Source organism: Acipenser ruthenus, chromosome 8, assembly GCF_902713425.1.
Source record: "Acipenser ruthenus chromosome 8, fAciRut3.2 maternal haplotype, whole genome shotgun sequence".
Taxonomy (NCBI): domain Eukaryota; kingdom Metazoa; phylum Chordata; class Actinopteri; order Acipenseriformes; family Acipenseridae; genus Acipenser; species Acipenser ruthenus.
In genome coordinates this window covers 1,019,840-1,039,154 of record NC_081196.1, presented here as the reverse complement: position 1 = coordinate 1,039,154, position 19,315 = coordinate 1,019,840, and the positions used below count along the sequence as shown (strand labels likewise).

Genomic DNA, 19,315 nt, shown 5'->3' with positions numbered 1-19,315 from the left:
CAGGTAATTCGTATTGCTGTCTTTATGAACTATCAAAGTTGACGATACATTTTGTGTAATAATAATAATAATAATAATAATAATAATAATAATAATAATAATACTGTTATTATTATTATTATTAGTGCTGAGTGTTTGTGTGTGTGCGTGTACTGAGTGTTTGTGTGCGTGCATGGGTATTTCAGCTTTAAGTTTTGGGCAGGTAGGATATTTGGGATTTTGAAATTAAACAGGTACAACTTTAATGATTCTGTGTTATTTTATATACCTGTGGTTCTGCACCAGGCATAAGTGGTAACACTAGTGCATTGTGGGATGCAGGGGGACAGTCTGTGTGTCTTGCACAGTTCGCTCTAAATCCTCCAGGCCACACACAGCAGTGTAGCTCACCTTTTAGAACATAGTCAACAGTTTTAAATAATACAGAAAGACAATACATTTGAAACATTACAAACATATATATTGTTTGTTTTAAATAGTTCGTTGTTCATACTGCACATTAAATGAAAGAATGCCGAATTTCTGCGCGGCCCCGAATTGCACCAGGAAAAGCACACAGTCCGACCTGGCTTTCTTCAGGTTTCCTCGAGACCCAAGAAGGTGAGTTTATTTATTTATTTATTTAAATAACTTCACATTTTAATGTTAGTAAGTGTGTAATCAGCAGTGGGTTGAGATGGTTAAAAATAAAAAGACGAACATCCTCGGTGTCGCTGGAGTATGTTGTTATCACTTTTTACCATTAGTTAAGTAGTCGATCATGTCAAAAATAAAAATCTTAATTAAAATGCCCATCTGTTCTAAAGTATACATGTTGGATAAAGTAACGTTACATTTAAAACAAGTATTTCTCTACGCAGAGATCACGAGGATCACACCACCAGCCAGCCTAAATAATGTAGCATAGCTTGCTGTGATGGTACCCTCAGTTTCAATGCACGGATTCCGGTATGTTGAATGTGCAGTCTGTCTGTGTGTTGCGCATTTTGATTCGAGGTGTTGTGTTCGCTGGGATGATTTTACTGCCTGCAGGTAATTCGCAGGTTGGATTCTCTACAGCCCAAAAAAAAGGATGCATTGTGATGTTAGGCCTTTTCTACAGGGAGGCGTGGTCAACCGCGCGCATGCACACACACAAACACACAATGCAATGGTAATCTCTGTCGCTCCTTTGTGTGGTGCGGCTTTTCGTATCTCTGGACGTGCTCTTAGAGGACATGCGTGCTGTTTGCTCATGTCCATTCAAGTGTTAACAGTGCCGAAGAACACGAACTATAAACCTGGGTGGGAAGATTAGCATGTGAGCACACGCCGGTACGCTATAAACTGTGTCCGTGCTGCAAAATGTCACCACAATGTGTGGTCCCTGTAGAATATATCAATCAGTATTTATTTTATATAGCGCCTTTCATAGTGGACCACCATCACAAAGCGCTTTACAAGATAGTGAGGAACAATGCATAATACTATATATATATATATATATATATATATATATATATATATATCTGGACTCTTGACCAGAGAGTTGTGGGTTCAATCCCTGGTAGGGGACACTGCTGCTGTTACCCTTGAGCGAGGTACTTTACCTAAATTGCTCCAGTAAAAACCCAACTGTATAAATGGGTAATTGTATTTAAAAATAATGTGATATCTTGTAACAATTGTAAGTCGCCCTGGATAAGGGCGTCTGCTAAGAAATAAATAATAATAATAATAATAATATATGATAAAAACCTGTGATTGATCTCCAGGTAGAGGTAAGGTTTCTAATGGCAATGCAAAACCAAAGTCCCCAAAACACTACTGTACAGTCTGTACTGAGTTTGTCCATCTTCACACTCTCCAGCGGGTGAACACTGACAGATAGGAGTGTAGCCGCTATAGCTGGTGTTGTTCATAAGGCGCTTTGGGGGCAGAGAGACATCTGTGATAAAGTTGGTAAGAAATGCAGTGTAATGAACAATTCGATATATGAAGCATATCTTTGAATCTCAGGGCACTGACATGTTGTCTCTTTTTGTCTTTTGTGTACAGATGCAGTCTCTGGGTGGAGAATTGTCGAAGAGAAGATTTGGAAGATAAAACGCCCGACCAGCTGAATAAGCACTACAGGCTGTGTGCAAAACACTTTGAGCCTTCGATGATATGCAAAACTGTGAGTGTTCCAGATAGGCCATGCAAAGTGTTGGCAAGCACAGTTTAACCCTGTAATGCCCAGGCATGTTTGAAATGAGAAAAGCGTCTTTATTTATGCAAATCGATTCTGTTTCTTGTACAAAACCCTGTCCGGCAGCACACAGTGTTCTGCATGTGAAGAATTGTGAAGCCAGATTTAAAAAGTTATAATAATGAGGGGTGTCTGTGCATTGTCACATGCAATTCAGAAATGGGCATGACAGAGTTAAACCCTTCTAATGTTGAATTTGGTTACATTAGCTGATTTATTTATTTATTTTTGTTCAGTAAGGAAAAAACACCCATTACAATTCTAAAACAAGGAAGAAAAAGTGTAATACTGCATGAAATGCCTGCGTCCCTGCACGAAATGCCTGCGTCCCTGCACGAAATGCCTGCGTCCCTGCACGAAATGCCTGCGTCCCTGCACGAAATGCCTGCGTCCCTGCACGAAGTGCCTGCGTCCCTGCACGAAATGCCTGCGTCCCTGCACGAAATGCCTGCGTCCCTGCACGAAGTGCCTGCGTCCCTGCACGAAGTGCCTGCGTCCCTGCACGAAGTGCCTGCGTCCCTGCACGAAGTGCCTGCGTCCCTGCACGAAATGCCAGCGTCCCTGCACGAAGTGCCAGCGTCCCTGCACGAAGTGCCAGCGTCCCTGCACGAAATGCCTGCGTCCCTGCACGAAATGCCTGCGTCCCTGCACGAAATGTCTGATCCCTGCATGAAATGTCTGAGCCTGTTTCTGTATGTAATCAATCTCAGGAAATACAAAACTGCATTGCAGAATTACCATTTTCTGTTCATGAGCCCAAAATGTAATAAGAGGTTAAATAGGTGAAGTATGAAAAAAACGCAACGTACAACCACATGACATACAGTATATACTTCAATTACTACACAATATTAACAATAAACATTAGTTTAGAATAGAAGAGCATGTAGCCTAAATGCTTGACGTTTTCATGAAGATTTTTCTTCTGATTACGTTGGCTGCAAATAGTGATTGTTTGTTTTCCAGAGCCCTTACAGGACTGTTCTAAAAGACAATGCCGTGCCAACTGTGTTCGACTTGACCAGCCACCTGAACAACCCACACAGTCGGCACCGGAAGAGAATCAAGGTGCTGGTAAGTCACAGCGCTTCCACAGCATAGAAAGGGTTGAGAGCAGCTGCTGCTTACACCTCCACATGCTTTTCTAGGTGAAACTCAAAGTAGCTTTGTATCTGTTATTCTGGTCCTGCAAATACAGTTATAATAATAACAATAATAATAATTCTTATTTATTTATTTGGCAGACGCCTTTATCCAAGGTGACTTACAGGTGTTACAGTGCAGTACAGGGTTACAGTGCAAGATTCATATTTAAATACAGTATAGTTTACAGTAAGTGCAATAATACTACTAGAATACAATATGGACTAGGATGCAACAAGCTAGGATTACAACAAGTTATGTCTTTAAGAGTATTGTACTATTATAGTAAAAGAATAATAAGGGCTACATTTTATTTTGTTTGTTTTTATTTTACAGAGTGAAGAAGAATTAAGGAAAATGACGGAGAGAAGTAAGTTGCATCGCTTTTATTTTCAATATTTTTTATACAGGACCTGTGCCGTCCCGTCCCCCCCTCCTATGTACGCTTTTAAGTTTCTAATCGCTATACTTTTTTTAAAATGTACTTTTTATTTTTTTATTACTCTCTTCTAGTTGAAAACTGTGGTGAGCAAGAACAGCTAAAGAATGACAACACACAGAACGAGGCTCAGTTCGAAGAGATCGAGGAAGATCTTCCTCCAATCACCCCGCAGGAGAAAGAAATCAAAGATTACCTGAAGTCGCTGTTTGACATCTTGGTACTGATGGGAAAGCAGAATATCCCCCTGGACGGCCACGGTGAGGAGGGGGTGGAGGAGAGCGGAGCTTTTACCCCCAGCAACTTCCAGTCCCTGCTGGAGTCCCGCATCACTGCGGGAGACGAGGTCCTGCGCAGGAGGTTTGAGATGACGGCGGTGAACGTGGAGTACTGCCCCGTTACCCAGCAGAGGCAGATGCTGGAGGTGTGTGAGAGCTGCCTGCGGGAGGAGCTGCTCAGGGAGGTGAGAGAGAGCCGTTTCTTCTCCCTGGTCACCGACGAGGCGGTGGATATCAGAGGGGAGGACCACCTCCCCATCTTCCTGCGCTTCGTGGATGAGTCCAACAACCTCCGGGAGGAGTTTGCCGGGTTCCTACCCTGCGAGGAGGACGAGGACGCTGTGTTTGTGAGCCTCCACACAGAGATCACGGAGAAATGGGGACTGAACCTGGAATACTGCCGGGGCCAGTCTCACGTGAACTCCGGCGACTACGCCTTGAAGTTAAAAGCAGTGGCTTCCAAGCTGATGGAGAAGTACCCTTTGGCGGTGTGCACTCCTTGCTCGACGTGCGCTCTGAACATTTGGCTGGCGAAGGCCTTGCCCCTGGCAGGAGTTCAGATGGTGCTGGGCACTCTGAAGATCATCGACTCCTTTTTCAGCAAGTCACCGCAGCTGCTGTCTGAGCTGGAGAACGCTATCGCCACCATCCACCAGGCCAACGAGGAGAGGGCCAACGAGCTCAAAGAGATTTGCCGTACCCAGTGGATAGAGAGACATGACGCTTTTGAAGTGGCTGTGGACCTGTTGGAGCCGCTGCTGCTGTGTGTTGACAGCGTGAACAGCAACGCAAATTTCAGCCGCCACGTTGCCTTCGAGGCCTACTCAATTTCTGTGAACTTGGAAGAGTTTGAGTTCATCGCGACCCTAGTGGTCTTGAAAAACGCGCTTTCCTTCACCAGAGCGTTTGGCAAGAACCTGCAAGGGAACACCCTAGATGTGTTCTTCGCTGCCAGCAGCTTGACGGCAGTCTTGCACTCGCTGAACGAGGTCATGGAAAACATTGAGGTGTACCACGAGTTCTGGTTCGAGGAAGCTACCAATTTAGCAGCCAAACTAGAAATCCCAGTAAAACTGCCCCGGCTGTACCTTCGGCAGCATCGCCCAGAGCCCGGCTTCGAGCTGCTTCCAGAAAGCTACTATAAGGAATCCCTAAGCATCCCTCTCGTCAGCCGCGTCATTCAGGAGCTGAAAGAGATCTTCTCGGAAACCCACCTGAAAGCTCTCAAGTGCTTGTCCCTGGTCCCGTCGGTCATGGGGCAGATGAAGTTCAACACGTCGGAGGAAAGCAACGCGGACTTGTACAGGAACGACCTCCCGAACCCGGACACACTCCCTGCGGAGCTCCACTGCTGGAGAATCAAGTGGAAGCACAGGGGCAAGGATGTGGACCTGCCCTCCACCATCTACCAGACTCTTCAGCTATCAGAGGTGAAGTTCTTCCCCAATGTCTACTCCTTCCTGCGAGTTCTCTGCACTCTGCCGGTCATCAAGGTGGAGAGCAGCAAGTATGACTGCGGGAGGAAGCGCTTGAGGGCTTACCTCTCCGACACGCCCGCCAATCACAGGTCCAAGAGCCTGGCTCTGCTCAACATCAACTATGAGGTTCGGCACGATCTGGACTTGATGGTTGATACCTATTCAAAAATGTACCCAGAGAAAGTGGATGAGCAGTAACAAAGACTTGGTGGCGTCACTTTTCCCTTTTGCTGGGGGGGGGGGGGGGGGGGATTTGGACTGTGTTTGTTTTTCTTTTGTTTTATATTCTGATATCCTGGGTTGGGTCTTTCTGTGTTTTTATTTTCAAAGTGGGAAGAGTGCAAATAAATGACAGTTGGATCCTCATATGAAATCTTGTCTTGGTCTTTGTGAAACGTTTAATGAGATAAATAAATAATTAAATGTAGGCTTTGTTGTCCACGGCTGTGGCTTGGCCTTTGAAGGGTTAACCAATAGATGCTGATACAGTGGAATCTTGTATTCCTCTATTGTAAAAACAGTCTAACAAAACTGATAAATTACACAGTGCCACCTACTTGCTTTATTCTCAACCCATTAAGTACCAAATATATTTTTCTTTGAAAAAATCTGAATACAAGCTTTATTTATGTAATTTGATACGTTACATTTGTGTCTCCATAAGATGCCAGTTACAAATGCTCCACAACATGACAAAGCAGCCTGTCCTGAAGTGAGGACAATGGCACGTTTTTTTTTATATACATTGATATTACATTGATGTTACAAAACTGCTGGAAAGTGATATTATTTTTTTTTTAAGAAAACTTTATTTTTTCATGGTGTAGCTAGGAGTCTTGGTTTGTTTACTGATTTATTTTGTCTTGAAATATGTACCACTGTCATCAGTGTAAACAGGCGCCAGAGCCACATCAATCAGTGCTGTTCAATTGAAAAAGAAAATAACATTAAAATGAGCAAAAATAAACAGTATGTGGACCTGCTCAATCAGTCTTTCTGTGTGCGTAACTGCCATGCGCTGGCGTCTTGTAGCTTTATGGAGGCAGTAAAGCACAGATAGGAAAGTGTGGTACAGCAAATGAAATGATGCCAGAGGACTGTGCTGATTATTTGTGTTTTAAAAATACATTTTGTTTAGCTGTTCTTTTTAATTTTTAAATGAATGCAACGTCACCACACTGTTCCTGCTTGTTTATTGGCAGAGACACTTTTAAAAGGATCTGTTCTGTTGCAATGGTCATTCCATACATTCCTGCAGATAATGGTTTGTTTTCGTTTCTGGATTGCTTATTGTAATGTTCTCCTTGGAGATTGCCCAAGCCTGATTGCAACTCCAGGACTTGTTAAAGGTCTGTTTTGCCCAGTGCTTTATGTACCTGGGCATTTTAACTTTGAACAGAATTATCTGCAGTGAGGTCAATTCACAAGCTTGTACCGAAGCGGTCTGAAGACAGAAACATCTACACATGAGCAGACTGCAAGCAAGGATAGAGATGACCCCGCCATGGAAGATTACTGAAGAGAGACTGGTTTATTTTGCATTGCAGGCACGTTGTAAATAAAAACCCAGGTTGAGAGTGTGAGGCATGTTGCCATGTTGGGTGCTGCAGCTCTTGTTGTGATGAAGTTTCCATGCTGACTGTCTTATGTCTTCTGGTTTGTAGTAACACATTGAAATTAATTTTTTAAATATTAGTTCTGGAATCTTAATGGATCGTTATTACGAGAACAATATACTATTTACAAGCTGTCTACGTAATCAAAAATAAATCCATTACGAAATCGCTCATTAAGACGGGCAGAGTAAAGAAAAAAAAATCTTACTCTACTAGCAAATCTTCACCTCTCTGTCTTTTGATTGTCTTTGTTTAAGTATTTTCTAATGCTGAGCATTGTTTCCACTTCACTTCAGTGGCACTATTCACGTCATGCAAGACTATGTAGACACATAAAACATATAGGCAACTGGAAAGACGAGCATACAGCAGTTCATTGTTATTTGTAACTGATCTGAGAGTTGTGCAAAAGGTGCTTTGCTAAAATAATCCACCAGAGGGAGCACTAAAACTTGGGAAAGGGAAACGTCCCCTGGATGAGTGTGTCTCCTTCCCCGAGATGAGTGTGTCTCCTTCCCCGAGATGAGTGTGTCTCCTTCCCCTGGATGAGTGTGTCTCCTTCCCATGGATGAGTGTGTCTCCTTCCCATGGATGAGTGTGTCTCCTTCCCCGGGATGAGTGTGTCTCCTTCCCCTGGATGAGTGTGTCTCCTTCCCATGGATGAGTGTGTCTCCTTCCCCTGGATGAGTGTGTCTCCTTCCCCTGGATGAGTGTGTCTCCTTCCCATGGATGAGTGTGTCTCCTTCCCCTGGATGAGTGTGTCTCCTTCCCCTGGATGAGTGTGTCTCCTTCCCATGGATGAGTGTGTCTCCTTCCCCTGGATGAGTGTGTCTCCTTCTCCTGGATGAGTGTGTCTCCTTCCCCGGGATGAGTGTGTCTCCTCCTGGATGAGTGTGTCTCCTTCCCCGGGATGAGTGTGTCTCCTTCCCCTGGATGAGTGTGTCTCCTTCCCAGGAGTACATACAGCACAAGACCCTCAGTATGAAAGTAAGCTGCAGGTGACTTGATTTACATACATCAGATTTAGTTTAGAAGACTGTGTTGCTCATACAGTATATAAAGCCAAGCCTAGTAGGGGGATGTTTCCAATTCTGAAGAACATTTTGGCTTTTGTGTGAGGTTTAATTTCTATTTTAATATGAACATGTAAGTGCTTATTTATTTTGCATTTTATTTTGGTGACTTTAAATCCAGGATTGTTTTTAAAAGCCTTATAATCTATTGCAAACGTTGTAGAACTGATGCTTTTTATTAACACTTTGTATATTACTGAGTGATTTGAACTAAGAGGTGATTTAATCTAGGCCATTAGATTGGGTGGCGGTGATTTAACATAGTTTTAAAAAGTGGGTTATTAGTTTTCTGGGATACTTGCCATAGCCACTGAAATCATTATTGTCTTGTTTAATTCTTTTTTTTTTTAATTTAGTAGTCGCCAATTCTTTTTTTATCTTTTTCTCCCAATTTTAGAAATAGCCAATTATTATTAGGCTTCGCTCACTGCTACCACCCCTGCGCTGACTCGGGAGGGCGAAGACAAACACGCTGTCCTCAGAACGTGTGGTGTCAGCTGACCGCCTCTTTTCACACTGCAGACCCACCATGCAGCCACCTGAGAGCCACAGCGTTGGGGGACAACACAGCTCTGGACAGCTTACAGGCAAGCCTGCAGGCACTCAGCCAGACTACAGGGGTCACTGGTGCGCGGTGAGCCGAGGACATCCTGGCCGACCTAAGCCCTCCTCCCCCCGGGTGGTGCTCAGCCAATTATTCATCTCCCTCTGGGAGCTCCTGTCCACGGTCGGCAGTGGAATAGCCTGGACTTGAACTAAACGATGTCCAGGTTATAGGGCGCATCCTGCATTCCACGCGGATTGCCTTAACCGGATGCACCACTCGGGAGCCCCTTGTCTTCTTTAATTCTAAGTAGTATAATTGTATTTCAAACTTGAGTACTCCAGAAGACACAGAGAAGGGAAACTAGGCTGATCCGAGGACTTGATGAAATGAGCTATGAAGACAGGTTAAAATAATGAAATCTCTTCAGCCTAGACAAAAGGAAAAGGGGGGACATGCTGGATAGATAAAGTTAACCCAAACTACATAACATTCAGCACAGAGAGAACAAGAGGGCATGCATGGAAGTCGAGTACAAGTATGTTTTTACACAGAGAGTTAGAAATGCATGGAATAGCCTACCAGGTGACGCAGTAGGATCTAAAACTGGTAACATTTAAAAAACGACTAGATTGTGTGCTTTTAAATTCGACCCCCCCACCCCCCCCCCCCCCCCCCCCAAGTAGAGAATGGTGTGCTAATAAGGACAAGCCGAATGGCCTTTTCTTGTTCCCAAACTTTTCTTATGTTCTTACCTTGTAAACTTGCCAAGATAAAGGATACTGCAAAATTAGGAGTTTGTTATTGAAAGCACATTGATCGCAATGTTAATTTAGTAAATTGGTGAGCCACTTGAGGTTTGCAGACTACAAGGCAATTCAATAGCAGCCAGTGCAGCCCTTTGCAGTGAAAAGGTTGACAGGCCCCTGCAACAGACCATCAAGTGATCAGATACCTGCAGCAGTTTGAGAACAGCAGGCTGATTGACAAAGCTAACTACAATGGGACCACTGACAGTAATCTGCTTGGAAAAAATGATTTTTTATTTATTTTATTTTTGTACTTTAACATATTTTGTAAACTCTGGATGTTCGGATACAGGGAGAGGCAAGCCATCTAGGCCTTATTACTCATATCTGGGTCTATCGAAAGTGGCTTCTTGCAAAGTGCACACTAAGAAAAAGTCATACAAGATTTCTTGGAAGGAAAACAATTCAAAGTGAATGTTCCTTTTCCTTCCTTGTTAGAAATGCACAGCTTCTTTGACCCTCATTTTTGAACATCTGTAACATCCTAATGCTCATTGCACTGTAAACGTGTCTCCTCCATATTTAAAACATTTGCGGGACGTCACCGTTTGATCTGCTGCTTGATTATTTGTACAATTCAACTGAAAACAGGATTCTTCAAGGAAAAAAAAGGTTAGTCAGAGAAACCACAATAAACACAAAATTTATCAAATAAACCACAGCCCACAAACCCATGGTAGCCAACTACCCCAAATAGCAAACTTTGCAAATAAAAAGGGATAAACATCCATTTTGAATGCGGTGCAGCTAAGTTTGAAATGTGGTGTAAAAGGCTGAACATGTTGACTGGGTGCTGAAATAATCATTCATGGCTTCAGCACTTTGAGTTGTTTATCCCACACAAAATGCTGGTGACCCAATTCCCTGCAGCTTTCCTATTTTTTAGCAGACAAGCGTTCTCTCCTGATATCCCAGTGGATTTCCTCCTTGTGAGTAATCAGGGACGTGTTCTCATTACGGAAAAGCAAACCCCAAACCAATATGACCTGACCCACGGCGTGTCCTATTGTGAGCTGCTCCAAAAGGAAGAGAAGCAAACCCCAAACCAATATGACCTGACCCACGGCGTGTCCCATTGTGAGCTGCTCCAAAAGGAAGAGAAGCAAACCCCAAACCAATATGACTTGACCCACGGCGTGTCCCATTGTGAGCTGCTCCAAAAGGAAGAGAAGCAAACCCCAAACCAATATGAGCTGACCCACGGCGTGTCCCATTGTGAGCTGCTCCAAAAGGAAGAGAAGCAAACCCCAAACCAATATGAGCTGACCCACGGCGTGTCCCATTGTGAGCTGCTCCAAAAGGAAGAGAAGCAAACCCCAAACCAATATGAGCTGACCCACGGCGTGTCCCATTGTGAGCCATTCCAAAAGGAAGAGAAATCATGTGGGATGTGTTGAGAGGTGCTATACCATGAAGGTGAGGTGTGCTGGTAACCCTTGTGTATTTGACACAGATTTATCCACCCCTTCCACTTTCAATCCATTGCTGCTTTTGAGTAGTTGTATTTATTTATTTATTTATTCATTTGTTTATTTATTTGACTTGTGCTTACAGGTCCTTCTTAGCATGCTGTCATGGTGGCTGTAGTAAAATAATAAAGTAATATACAGTACAGCTGTGGCCAAAATAGACAATCAATTTTTATTATTTGAAATTCAAAAAAGACGAGCAACAGAACAGGTCGTAGTCTCGAGGTTTTGGAGATGAAAATCAAAGCCATCACCATGAACCATCAATCGGAATTTCATCAACAGTCTTTGGTAATTGGGGTTCGCTGGCACAGGAAAATGATGACGTTTGGGCATTAAATGGACCAAACTGAGAATACCTAGATGAAGAGATGAAGAAAACAGGCAGTGGAAAGGAACTTGTCGGGTCAGTATTGCCACGGCTTGGAAGAGTGCTGTTAGGAGATGAAAGCTGGAGAATGCTGTTGTGCCTGCATCTTATTTGTGTCTTCCTTCTGTTTGTGGAGCTGTCCTTACCCTGTAGCTGTAGTAGAGCATGTGCTCCCAGACTCCCCATGCCTGCATACCACAGGGGAATGATGAAAGGAACAGGTCCCATCATTCTTCAGGGTACCTTCAAGTCCTTTATTTACTAGCCAGTGCTCTCCTTTACAGAACACAGCATGATTATTGGGAGTATTTGTATTTCCAGCCCTTTTTTTCAGGTTAATGTTTAATCGTTTTTTTGTCCAAAGGTGTTCATTTATTGCCAAAGGGGTTAACACTTGCTTGACCTTTCTTGAGGCGGTTTCTCCGTCCTTGTGTCACGGTTGACAAAGGACTCCACAGTTTCTGTCTTTGGCCTCTCGCTGTGCGGAACAGTTTGTCCATCGGTGTCTGAGACTTGGGGAGGTATTGGAGATTGTTAAAGGCAATCAATCAGGGGTGATCCGTGACCTTCGGCAGCTCTCCTGGGTTTAGCCAAATGACCTTTTACCTTTGTGAGGGCATGTAGAGAGTCGGTGGGCAGTAGGAGAAGGGTGAAGGGGTCATGTTTGAGGATTTTTGCTCCCCAGGAGATGAGGGAAATTGGACAAGAATCTGAAAAGACAAACATGAATCTTTGCGCTCTGAGACAGAAGTGTAATTTGCCTGGCCACTTCTTTCTAACGCTGCACTTTGAAAAGGAAGAATCTTCACTTCTGATGATTCTTCCAATGTCTTACTACAAGACTCAAGCAGTTTGTATTGGAAAATGAACTGTTAACCCCTCTATCTTCTCTGTCACAATGATGGCTAATTCCAGATGAACAGCACTCTACAGTGGTGTGTCACAAAAGCTACTATTTAATGGGAATCTGCTACAGTAGTATCCTTGCAAATCATTTGACTTATTCTTAATGTACAGTCAGGGATTCTTTTCACAGACATAAAGGGGACCAATAAAAATAAATTGCCTTGAAATCCTAGTTAATACATTGTATCTGCATTAGAAGTGTTGCATGTTTAGTGTTAGGGTTAGGGTTAGGGTTAATACATTGTATCAGCATTAGAAGTGTTGCATGTTTGTAATGAATCAAAGAACATAACTTGCACCGTGTACAGCTAGAACTGAACCTCAGGGTACTGGACCTTGACAAGGCTTTTAAAAAGAAATATTCAGAGTTTGAAAATGAAATAGATTTATCCAGAGCACCAAAAGCAGCATTAGGCAGCGGTCCACAAAGCTGAGCTCTGGACAGATTAACATGACCAGCCCCCATGCATTCCCCTCTATCCAAACCTGCAGCAGCAGCAGTGAAGCTGGCACACCAGTGACCCTACCACCTACTGCACTACCACCACCAGCCAACAGGGGCAGCACTGAAACAAAAAGTTGCACACCTGGGGACCCCTCAGGTCAAACTTTACCTAAAAGTTACTGCTGTTAAAAACATGCATTAGACCCCTCAAGTAAACCATCAGCAGAAGTGCTCTCCCGTCACACCAAGAGCAGGAGAAGAAAGCATCCCCCCCCCCCTCGTACAGCCAATTACTGCTGCTTAATATCCCACACATCGTCTCTTGCTTATGTTAGATAGGAACATAAAGTGGTATGAAGGAAAATATTTGTTCCAGAATGATCTGGGAATTGTAGGATCCTGTAGCACTGTCTCGCATCTTGTCCTTCTTGAACAGGCTTGAGTTTTGATTAATCCCTGATAAAAGAAACACACAGGCCCCCTATTGTTCCCTATTGAACATGTGTCTCTCAGTGGGAGCTACCGTTTCTACACACAAGGACTGTAAAGTGCACTTGGCATGCCGCTCCTAAAAGACACAATAAATATTTCCAAGCATGTCCAACCACATCCCCTTTTATTATCTCAATCTATATCGGAACACAGTCCTTTCTGCATGTTCTTGTTTTTTTAGCACATGCTAAACACGTTCAAGTAGAATTTAACAGCACATCAACCCCGTTCTTCATTTCAAGACTCTATATCATGTGTAAAAGAAAACAAATGTACTTTCAGCAAGTGTTGAACGTGCTCCCATATGAGTAGAGGTGTGCTGATTCAGAGCCTCCACATGGTTAGGATTAACAGCATCAACTCTTTGAATACGCAGTGGGGAGAATGCTGGTTTCTTTGCTGCTGTGTTCGAAGGTAAGAAAGTCAAGCAGACAGACGTTTTGTCTCAAGACTTCTGCAGTGTATTCAGTGCACTGAAGAAGTTGTGGATGGTTGCTGTTGTGTTTGAAAATGTCTATAATAAAGAGAAGGTATCTGGTGATTCTGTGTAGTGTTACAATAGCATCAAGCAATATTTCCATGCACTTTGTGCTCGGTCCAGATCATTCGTCAATGAAAGCCAAAGGATGCAAACTTGTCCCCTCTTTGTGGTGCAGAGTACAGACATGGTTTAGCGGTAACCTAGATGTCCTGCGGTCTTGTGTGATGAATCTCCTTGTATACTCAGCAATGACATTGTGTTATTGCAAATACATGTAGAGTGTGTTGATATCTAAACACAGTTTGGGACTTCAATTACCAACAGGAAACCTGTATAAACAAGAAGATGCCTCCAGGAGGTTTTTTTACCCGTAAAAAGATCTTAAAATTTGTAACCATGTAAATAGGAAACTAAAAGGCAGATGCACAATGCAGTATGAGTGGCTCCACTGCCAGCCGAGTCACTGATGTGTGCTACACAGCTGTAGTGTTTACAGGCTTGTTTGGATGCACTGTGTTTTACTGCTTTGTTTGGGCCAGAAGGATCCAGCCTGGACTCAAGACTGTCTGAATGAGTCTGCTTTTATTTTGCTGGTGTTATTTGTAATGACTGGTTTCTCAGAGATTAGCACACTTTTTGGACAACTTTACCTGCAAAATGAGTGCCAGTCAGGGTGCGTGAACCATCCCCGAGTCACATTGTTGTGTTTGATGTATCGCCATTTCATGCATGTGAGGCAGCCACTGTGCAAATGGCACTGTCATCTGGTCTACATCCCCCAGATGTCTTTCAGTCCTTGCCTTTGAAGTTCCTGTTTAAAAAAAGAAAAAGGACAGGAAAACATTTCGGCTTGTGTCAAGCTGGAAGAAAAGAACATCCTTCTCCAAGAACACAGTGGGGTGGTACAGTAGAAACATGTGTTGCAATGTACTCTTACTTTATGAATCGATTTGGCTTATGTGCAAAGCGGCTTGCCCCCAACCCTGATCAGTAAAATACAGCACTTCCGTTCTTGTAGCCAGTGAAGCAGGTTTTTTGAGCTTTGTGTAATTTTGTATAAGGGAGAGTTATGGGCACATTGTGGGACGCTCAGCATGTGTGCATACTATTTTGTTTTGATGCCCAGCTGAAGTGGACCTGCCTCAGCTATTGTAGGACCCGAGCTGCCAGGGATCCATGACACGCCCAGACTAACACTTTCCACATTACATATATTCTGACACTGACAGAAATAGAAAATAATATCCCTCTCTAACCAGCTCGCACTCACGGCACAACTGACCCTGGGCCCGAGTCAGTGGAGATATCGCATGACATCGCCAGGAAGTGTTCAAGGAACAACTTATCCCTCAAATCAGCTCGCAGCGTCCGGACACCTGAAAGCTGTACCAAAGAAACCCCACAAGCATGGCGGCTGCTTTCACAGCTCTTAGCTGCAGTGTAACTGGAAGCAGCTGTTATTTCAAAGGGAGCTTCTTTGTTTCTCAGGGCAAAGGGTATCTTCACTGGCTGTTATGGACTCCATGACAACATGTCAGCCTATGGCAGCTGCCTTGTCCCTTTTGCACGTCCATTGCATTGACCTCCATACGCACTCTGATGTCTGCTATTCAATACAATTAAATACAATACCAATGTATTTTTAATAGTGCGCTCCCTTCACGCCAAGGCATCCCACAGCGCTGTACAAAGTTAAAAACAAAACAAAATAGCTCATGTGTACAATACACTCCAGTTACAACCAGTTATTTAAAAGCACATTCAAAAAGGTATGTTTTCAATTTCGATTTAAAAGAATCCAGTGTTTCAGCCTGCCTAACCGGAATCGAATTCCACAACCGAGGAGCACAACAGCAAAAGTCTCCGGCTCCAGCTGTTTGAAGAGGACTTATTGGAACAATTAAAAGTTTTGCATGTTCTGATCTCAAAGAACGACTAGGAATATACAGAGTTAGTAGTTATTGGAGATAGGATGGCCTTAATCTATGAAGGACCTTATAAGTTATTTCAGCAACTTCAAAATCAATTCGATAGGCCACTGGTAACCAATGTACGGACCTAAGGCCTTTGTATCTTGACCCTGTGAGGTGTCGACTACAAGTGTCATTTTTAAGTGTTCACTGATTTTTCCACCTTCTCACCACCTACCCCAAAACGTTTGTGTGCTCTGGAGCTAGACGCTACCAACAACGGGCGATTGTTAAAGCCTTAAGCCATGTGAAAAGAGCCTCTCCGTTTCCTCACAGCTGCTGAGCAGACCTGCTTCCAGCGTGAGTGCCCAGCAGCGCAGCCTTGTTTGTGGATAGGATTACCAGCAGCTCCCTCTGCGGGCATCTTGTTTGTGGATAGGATTACCAGCAGCTCCCTCTGCGGGCATCTTGTATTGTTACTGGCATGGAGAAGGGGAGGCGGTGTGGATTAGGGGTCATGCTTTCAGTGAAGGTCTTTGCTGCTGCTTGTTCTTGCTTTGCTTCTTAAACATTCAGCAAACCTCTCTCTCTCTCTCTCTCTCTCTCTCTCTCTCTCTCTCTCTCTCTCTCTCTCTCTCTCTCTCTCTCTCTCTCTCTCTCTCTCTCTCTCGCTTGATGCATCCTTAAGTTAAATATATTAAGAGTTTTCAGAGTGTCCTTTAAGATCCTGGATTTTAATGACAAAAGTCAGTTGTAGTCAGTGTCAGGCTGTGCTGTGAATGGGAACCTTTGTGAAATGTGTTTATTGAAGCTGCACCGTTTCCTGTTATTGCAATGATCGTGAATGGGGATTCCACTTGTCATTCATTCTGTTATGCCCTCTTCAGTCACCGTGTGCATAATGGTACCATGTTAACTTTCCTGTCTCTGCATCTATTTTATATATTTTTTTTTTTCAAAGTTATTGCAGGGCAACTTCTCGAACTCCATAGAGTTATTATTAATGAATTAGTCATTTAGCAGTCGCTTTTATCCATTTAGCAGAGACTAGGGGGTGAACTATGAATCACAAGTGCTGCTGCAGAGTCACTTCAATAGGACCTCGGTTTTACATCTCATCCGAAGGACAGAGCACAAGGAGGTTAAGTGACTTGCTCAGGGTCACACACAGTGAGTCAGTGGCTGAACCGGGATTCAACTGGGAATGTCCTGATAACAAGCCACTGAACCACCAAGCCTCCTTGAGTAGAGTTCACAAAAACTGTTTCAAAGTCTCTAAAAATGTTAATAAAAAATGGTGAGTTAAGCAGATATAATAGACCCTGATATTGATGTGATCCAGCCATCTGGAATTTCTTTGTATCATGAGATGGAAATGATGTCATGTTAAAATGAGCGATACTACTTAATCATTATTATTATTATTATTATTATTATTATTATTATTATTATTATTATTATTATAAATGATGTTAGGAGGTGCTGTTTAACAAGCTGATTTTCATCCACTCAAAGTCAGGGAGGTCATGACGTTTACTCCTTTGTGTTTGCTCAGAATGATCCCTCATGCAACACTAGAGGAACAGGGCTTCCCCGAGAAAGGAAGCAACTTGTTACCTGATTTTAAAAGAAGTAATAAGGGTGAAGTCATGAGCAGTCTGCACAGCAAGGGCACAAGGGGAGCGCTCTAGTTTCTTTAAGAGAACAGTTTGCAAAATTAAAAGGGACTGCTAATGCTATATTTCTTTTCTTCTAGAAGTCTGGGTGGTCACAAGTGAACCTTGATTAGTTGTCCCAGCTTCCTCCGCAGTTAATGAGGTGCATTAGCTGAGGTTTGTAGAGAAGCGAAGGTCAAACTGAACGAAGTATACACACGTTTCTGCAGTGCTTTCGCCAGTGTATAAAGCATACATCTGAAGTTTAGTAAATCTTCATTTTATAAAATCAAGCCCCTGCACAGTTTCTTTATTGTAAATACGTGTTGGGATGTATCCATATAGACGCTACTCTCCTATGTTTCCATGTGAAGTATTTGCAGCACCTTTAGCATTTCATTTCTCTGTAGTATCTGCAGTCTTTGCAATGCACTTTGGCTACACTGCAGGCTAAACCGGGGCGGCTGTCTAGACTGGTAACATGTATCCCTTTCCCTTTTATTGATTTTTCGTCTTCACTGACTATACCTTCACCAGCTACTATAAGCTCAGCAGTTTGTTCCCTTGACCTCGCTGTGTGTCAAGTGAATTCATATGGGGAGGTGTGTGATAATAACAGCAAGCAAGCAAAAAAAGATTTCCATCACGTTTTATGAAGTGATTTTAAAATGTAAAAAAAGGAAAATATTCACAGACGGAGCCGTACGCAATATTTTATGAAACCGTATCCAGTGTTCCCTATTCTTGAACACACAAAAAGCATTGATTACACAGTAAGTCCTGTGTCTCTGTGTATCTCTCTCTCTCTCTGCACATCACACTCACACTCCTCAGCCTCCCCGGTGAGGTTTCTGTGGCTGTTTCCAATCCAGCAGGACCTATGACACCCTGCGGTCTTCTTTTTGTTGGATGTAACAATCCTCCCAAGGGAAGCAGGAAGCCTGGATGATTTATTTCAGACTCCCAACCCAGCCGAGGGAACCACAGCCTGGAATCAGAGCCACCAACCCCGTCGGCTTTTGTTTGGAGCAATGTCAAATACCGTGGTTTAGACAACTGTCATTTCACACAGTGTTATATATATATAAGCAAAAGGGACTGCTTGCAATGGAGTGCATAACACATGCTTTGCTTGATAACTATGCAATTCAATCAACGCTTAAAGTCCTCAACTTTCTCAGAATGTTTAGTATCCTAATATGTGTGTTTTAGCTAATGCTCTAGTGCTGTATATGCTTAGACCACTTCTTACCAGGTTTTCTAACTACTGTCCTGCTTCTGAAAAGACTCCTGAAGGCGGAATTGTGGGATTTATAGATATGACCACAAGGGGGGTGTGCAACTGTAAACTGTGAGTAAAAGGAAAATCTCACAAATTCAGTCTTTGCAGAACGATACACTTACTTTCCCTCATAAGCAAGCTAGGCTAGCTAGGGCTCGGACCCCTTTGAGGGGTCTTCACAATAGGCATGCTCCTCACTCAACTACTGCACGCTGTTCCAATGGTAACTGGCTAAGAGCATTAGCAGGGCTTCCACAGCTTCATTAGGTGTCACTCATTCCTCAGGGGTCACTGGCTGTTCCAGAGTTCTGTCTTTACCAATACATGCTCGAGAAACTGCGAAAAACAGATGTTTCAGCACAGTTGATCTATTGTGACATCATTGCTTTGTGTCATAACTCTTTTCTTATTGGATCTGCCTGGAGAAGTGTTAGCAGAGTGTGTCAGAGCCGGCTCTTCTTAAGCCCTGCAAACACGACATCCAGATGTGCCCAGTCTCTCTGCACAGACAGCGATTGGAATCAGAATCGGGTTGCAAACTTATTTTGTTCTAAATTTCTCCCTTTTGGAAAATCATGAAATCCAGCCTTAGACCTTGATCCAAACAGGTCCAATCTGGTGTAGTTTCTTCTCATAGGAAAACAACGGGGCCCTATTCAAAAAACTTGAAACTGTTTCTTATTAACATTCTCTTC

At 43.3% G+C, this 19,315-nt stretch overlaps 1 protein-coding gene across 1 annotated transcript; it reads left to right on the top strand.

Moving 5' to 3' along the window:
- Window positions 1-274: 274 nt before the first annotated feature.
- LOC117406839 (52 kDa repressor of the inhibitor of the protein kinase-like) lies at window positions 275-6,555 on the top strand. The gene is made up of 5 exons (XM_034011180.3): window positions 275-600; window positions 2,038-2,158; window positions 3,197-3,304; window positions 3,710-3,743; window positions 3,887-6,555. The coding sequence occupies exons 1-5, from the start codon at window positions 512-514 to the stop codon at window positions 5,764-5,766; spliced, it is 2,232 nt and encodes a 743-aa protein (XP_033867071.3). The 5' UTR covers window positions 275-511; the 3' UTR covers window positions 5,767-6,555.
- The last annotated feature ends 12,760 nt before the right edge of the window (window positions 6,556-19,315 follow it).

Coding starts and splice junctions, on each gene's coding strand:
- LOC117406839 (XM_034011180.3), top strand. CDS start 512: ATGCCGAATTTCTGCGCGGCCCCGAATTGCACCAGGAAAAGCACACAG. Junction 601..2,037: donor TTTCCTCGAGACCCAAGAAG/GTGAGTTTATTT, acceptor TTTTGTGTACAG/ATGCAGTCTCTGGGTGGAGA. Junction 2,159..3,196: donor CTTCGATGATATGCAAAACT/GTGAGTGTTCCA, acceptor TTTGTTTTCCAG/AGCCCTTACAGGACTGTTCT.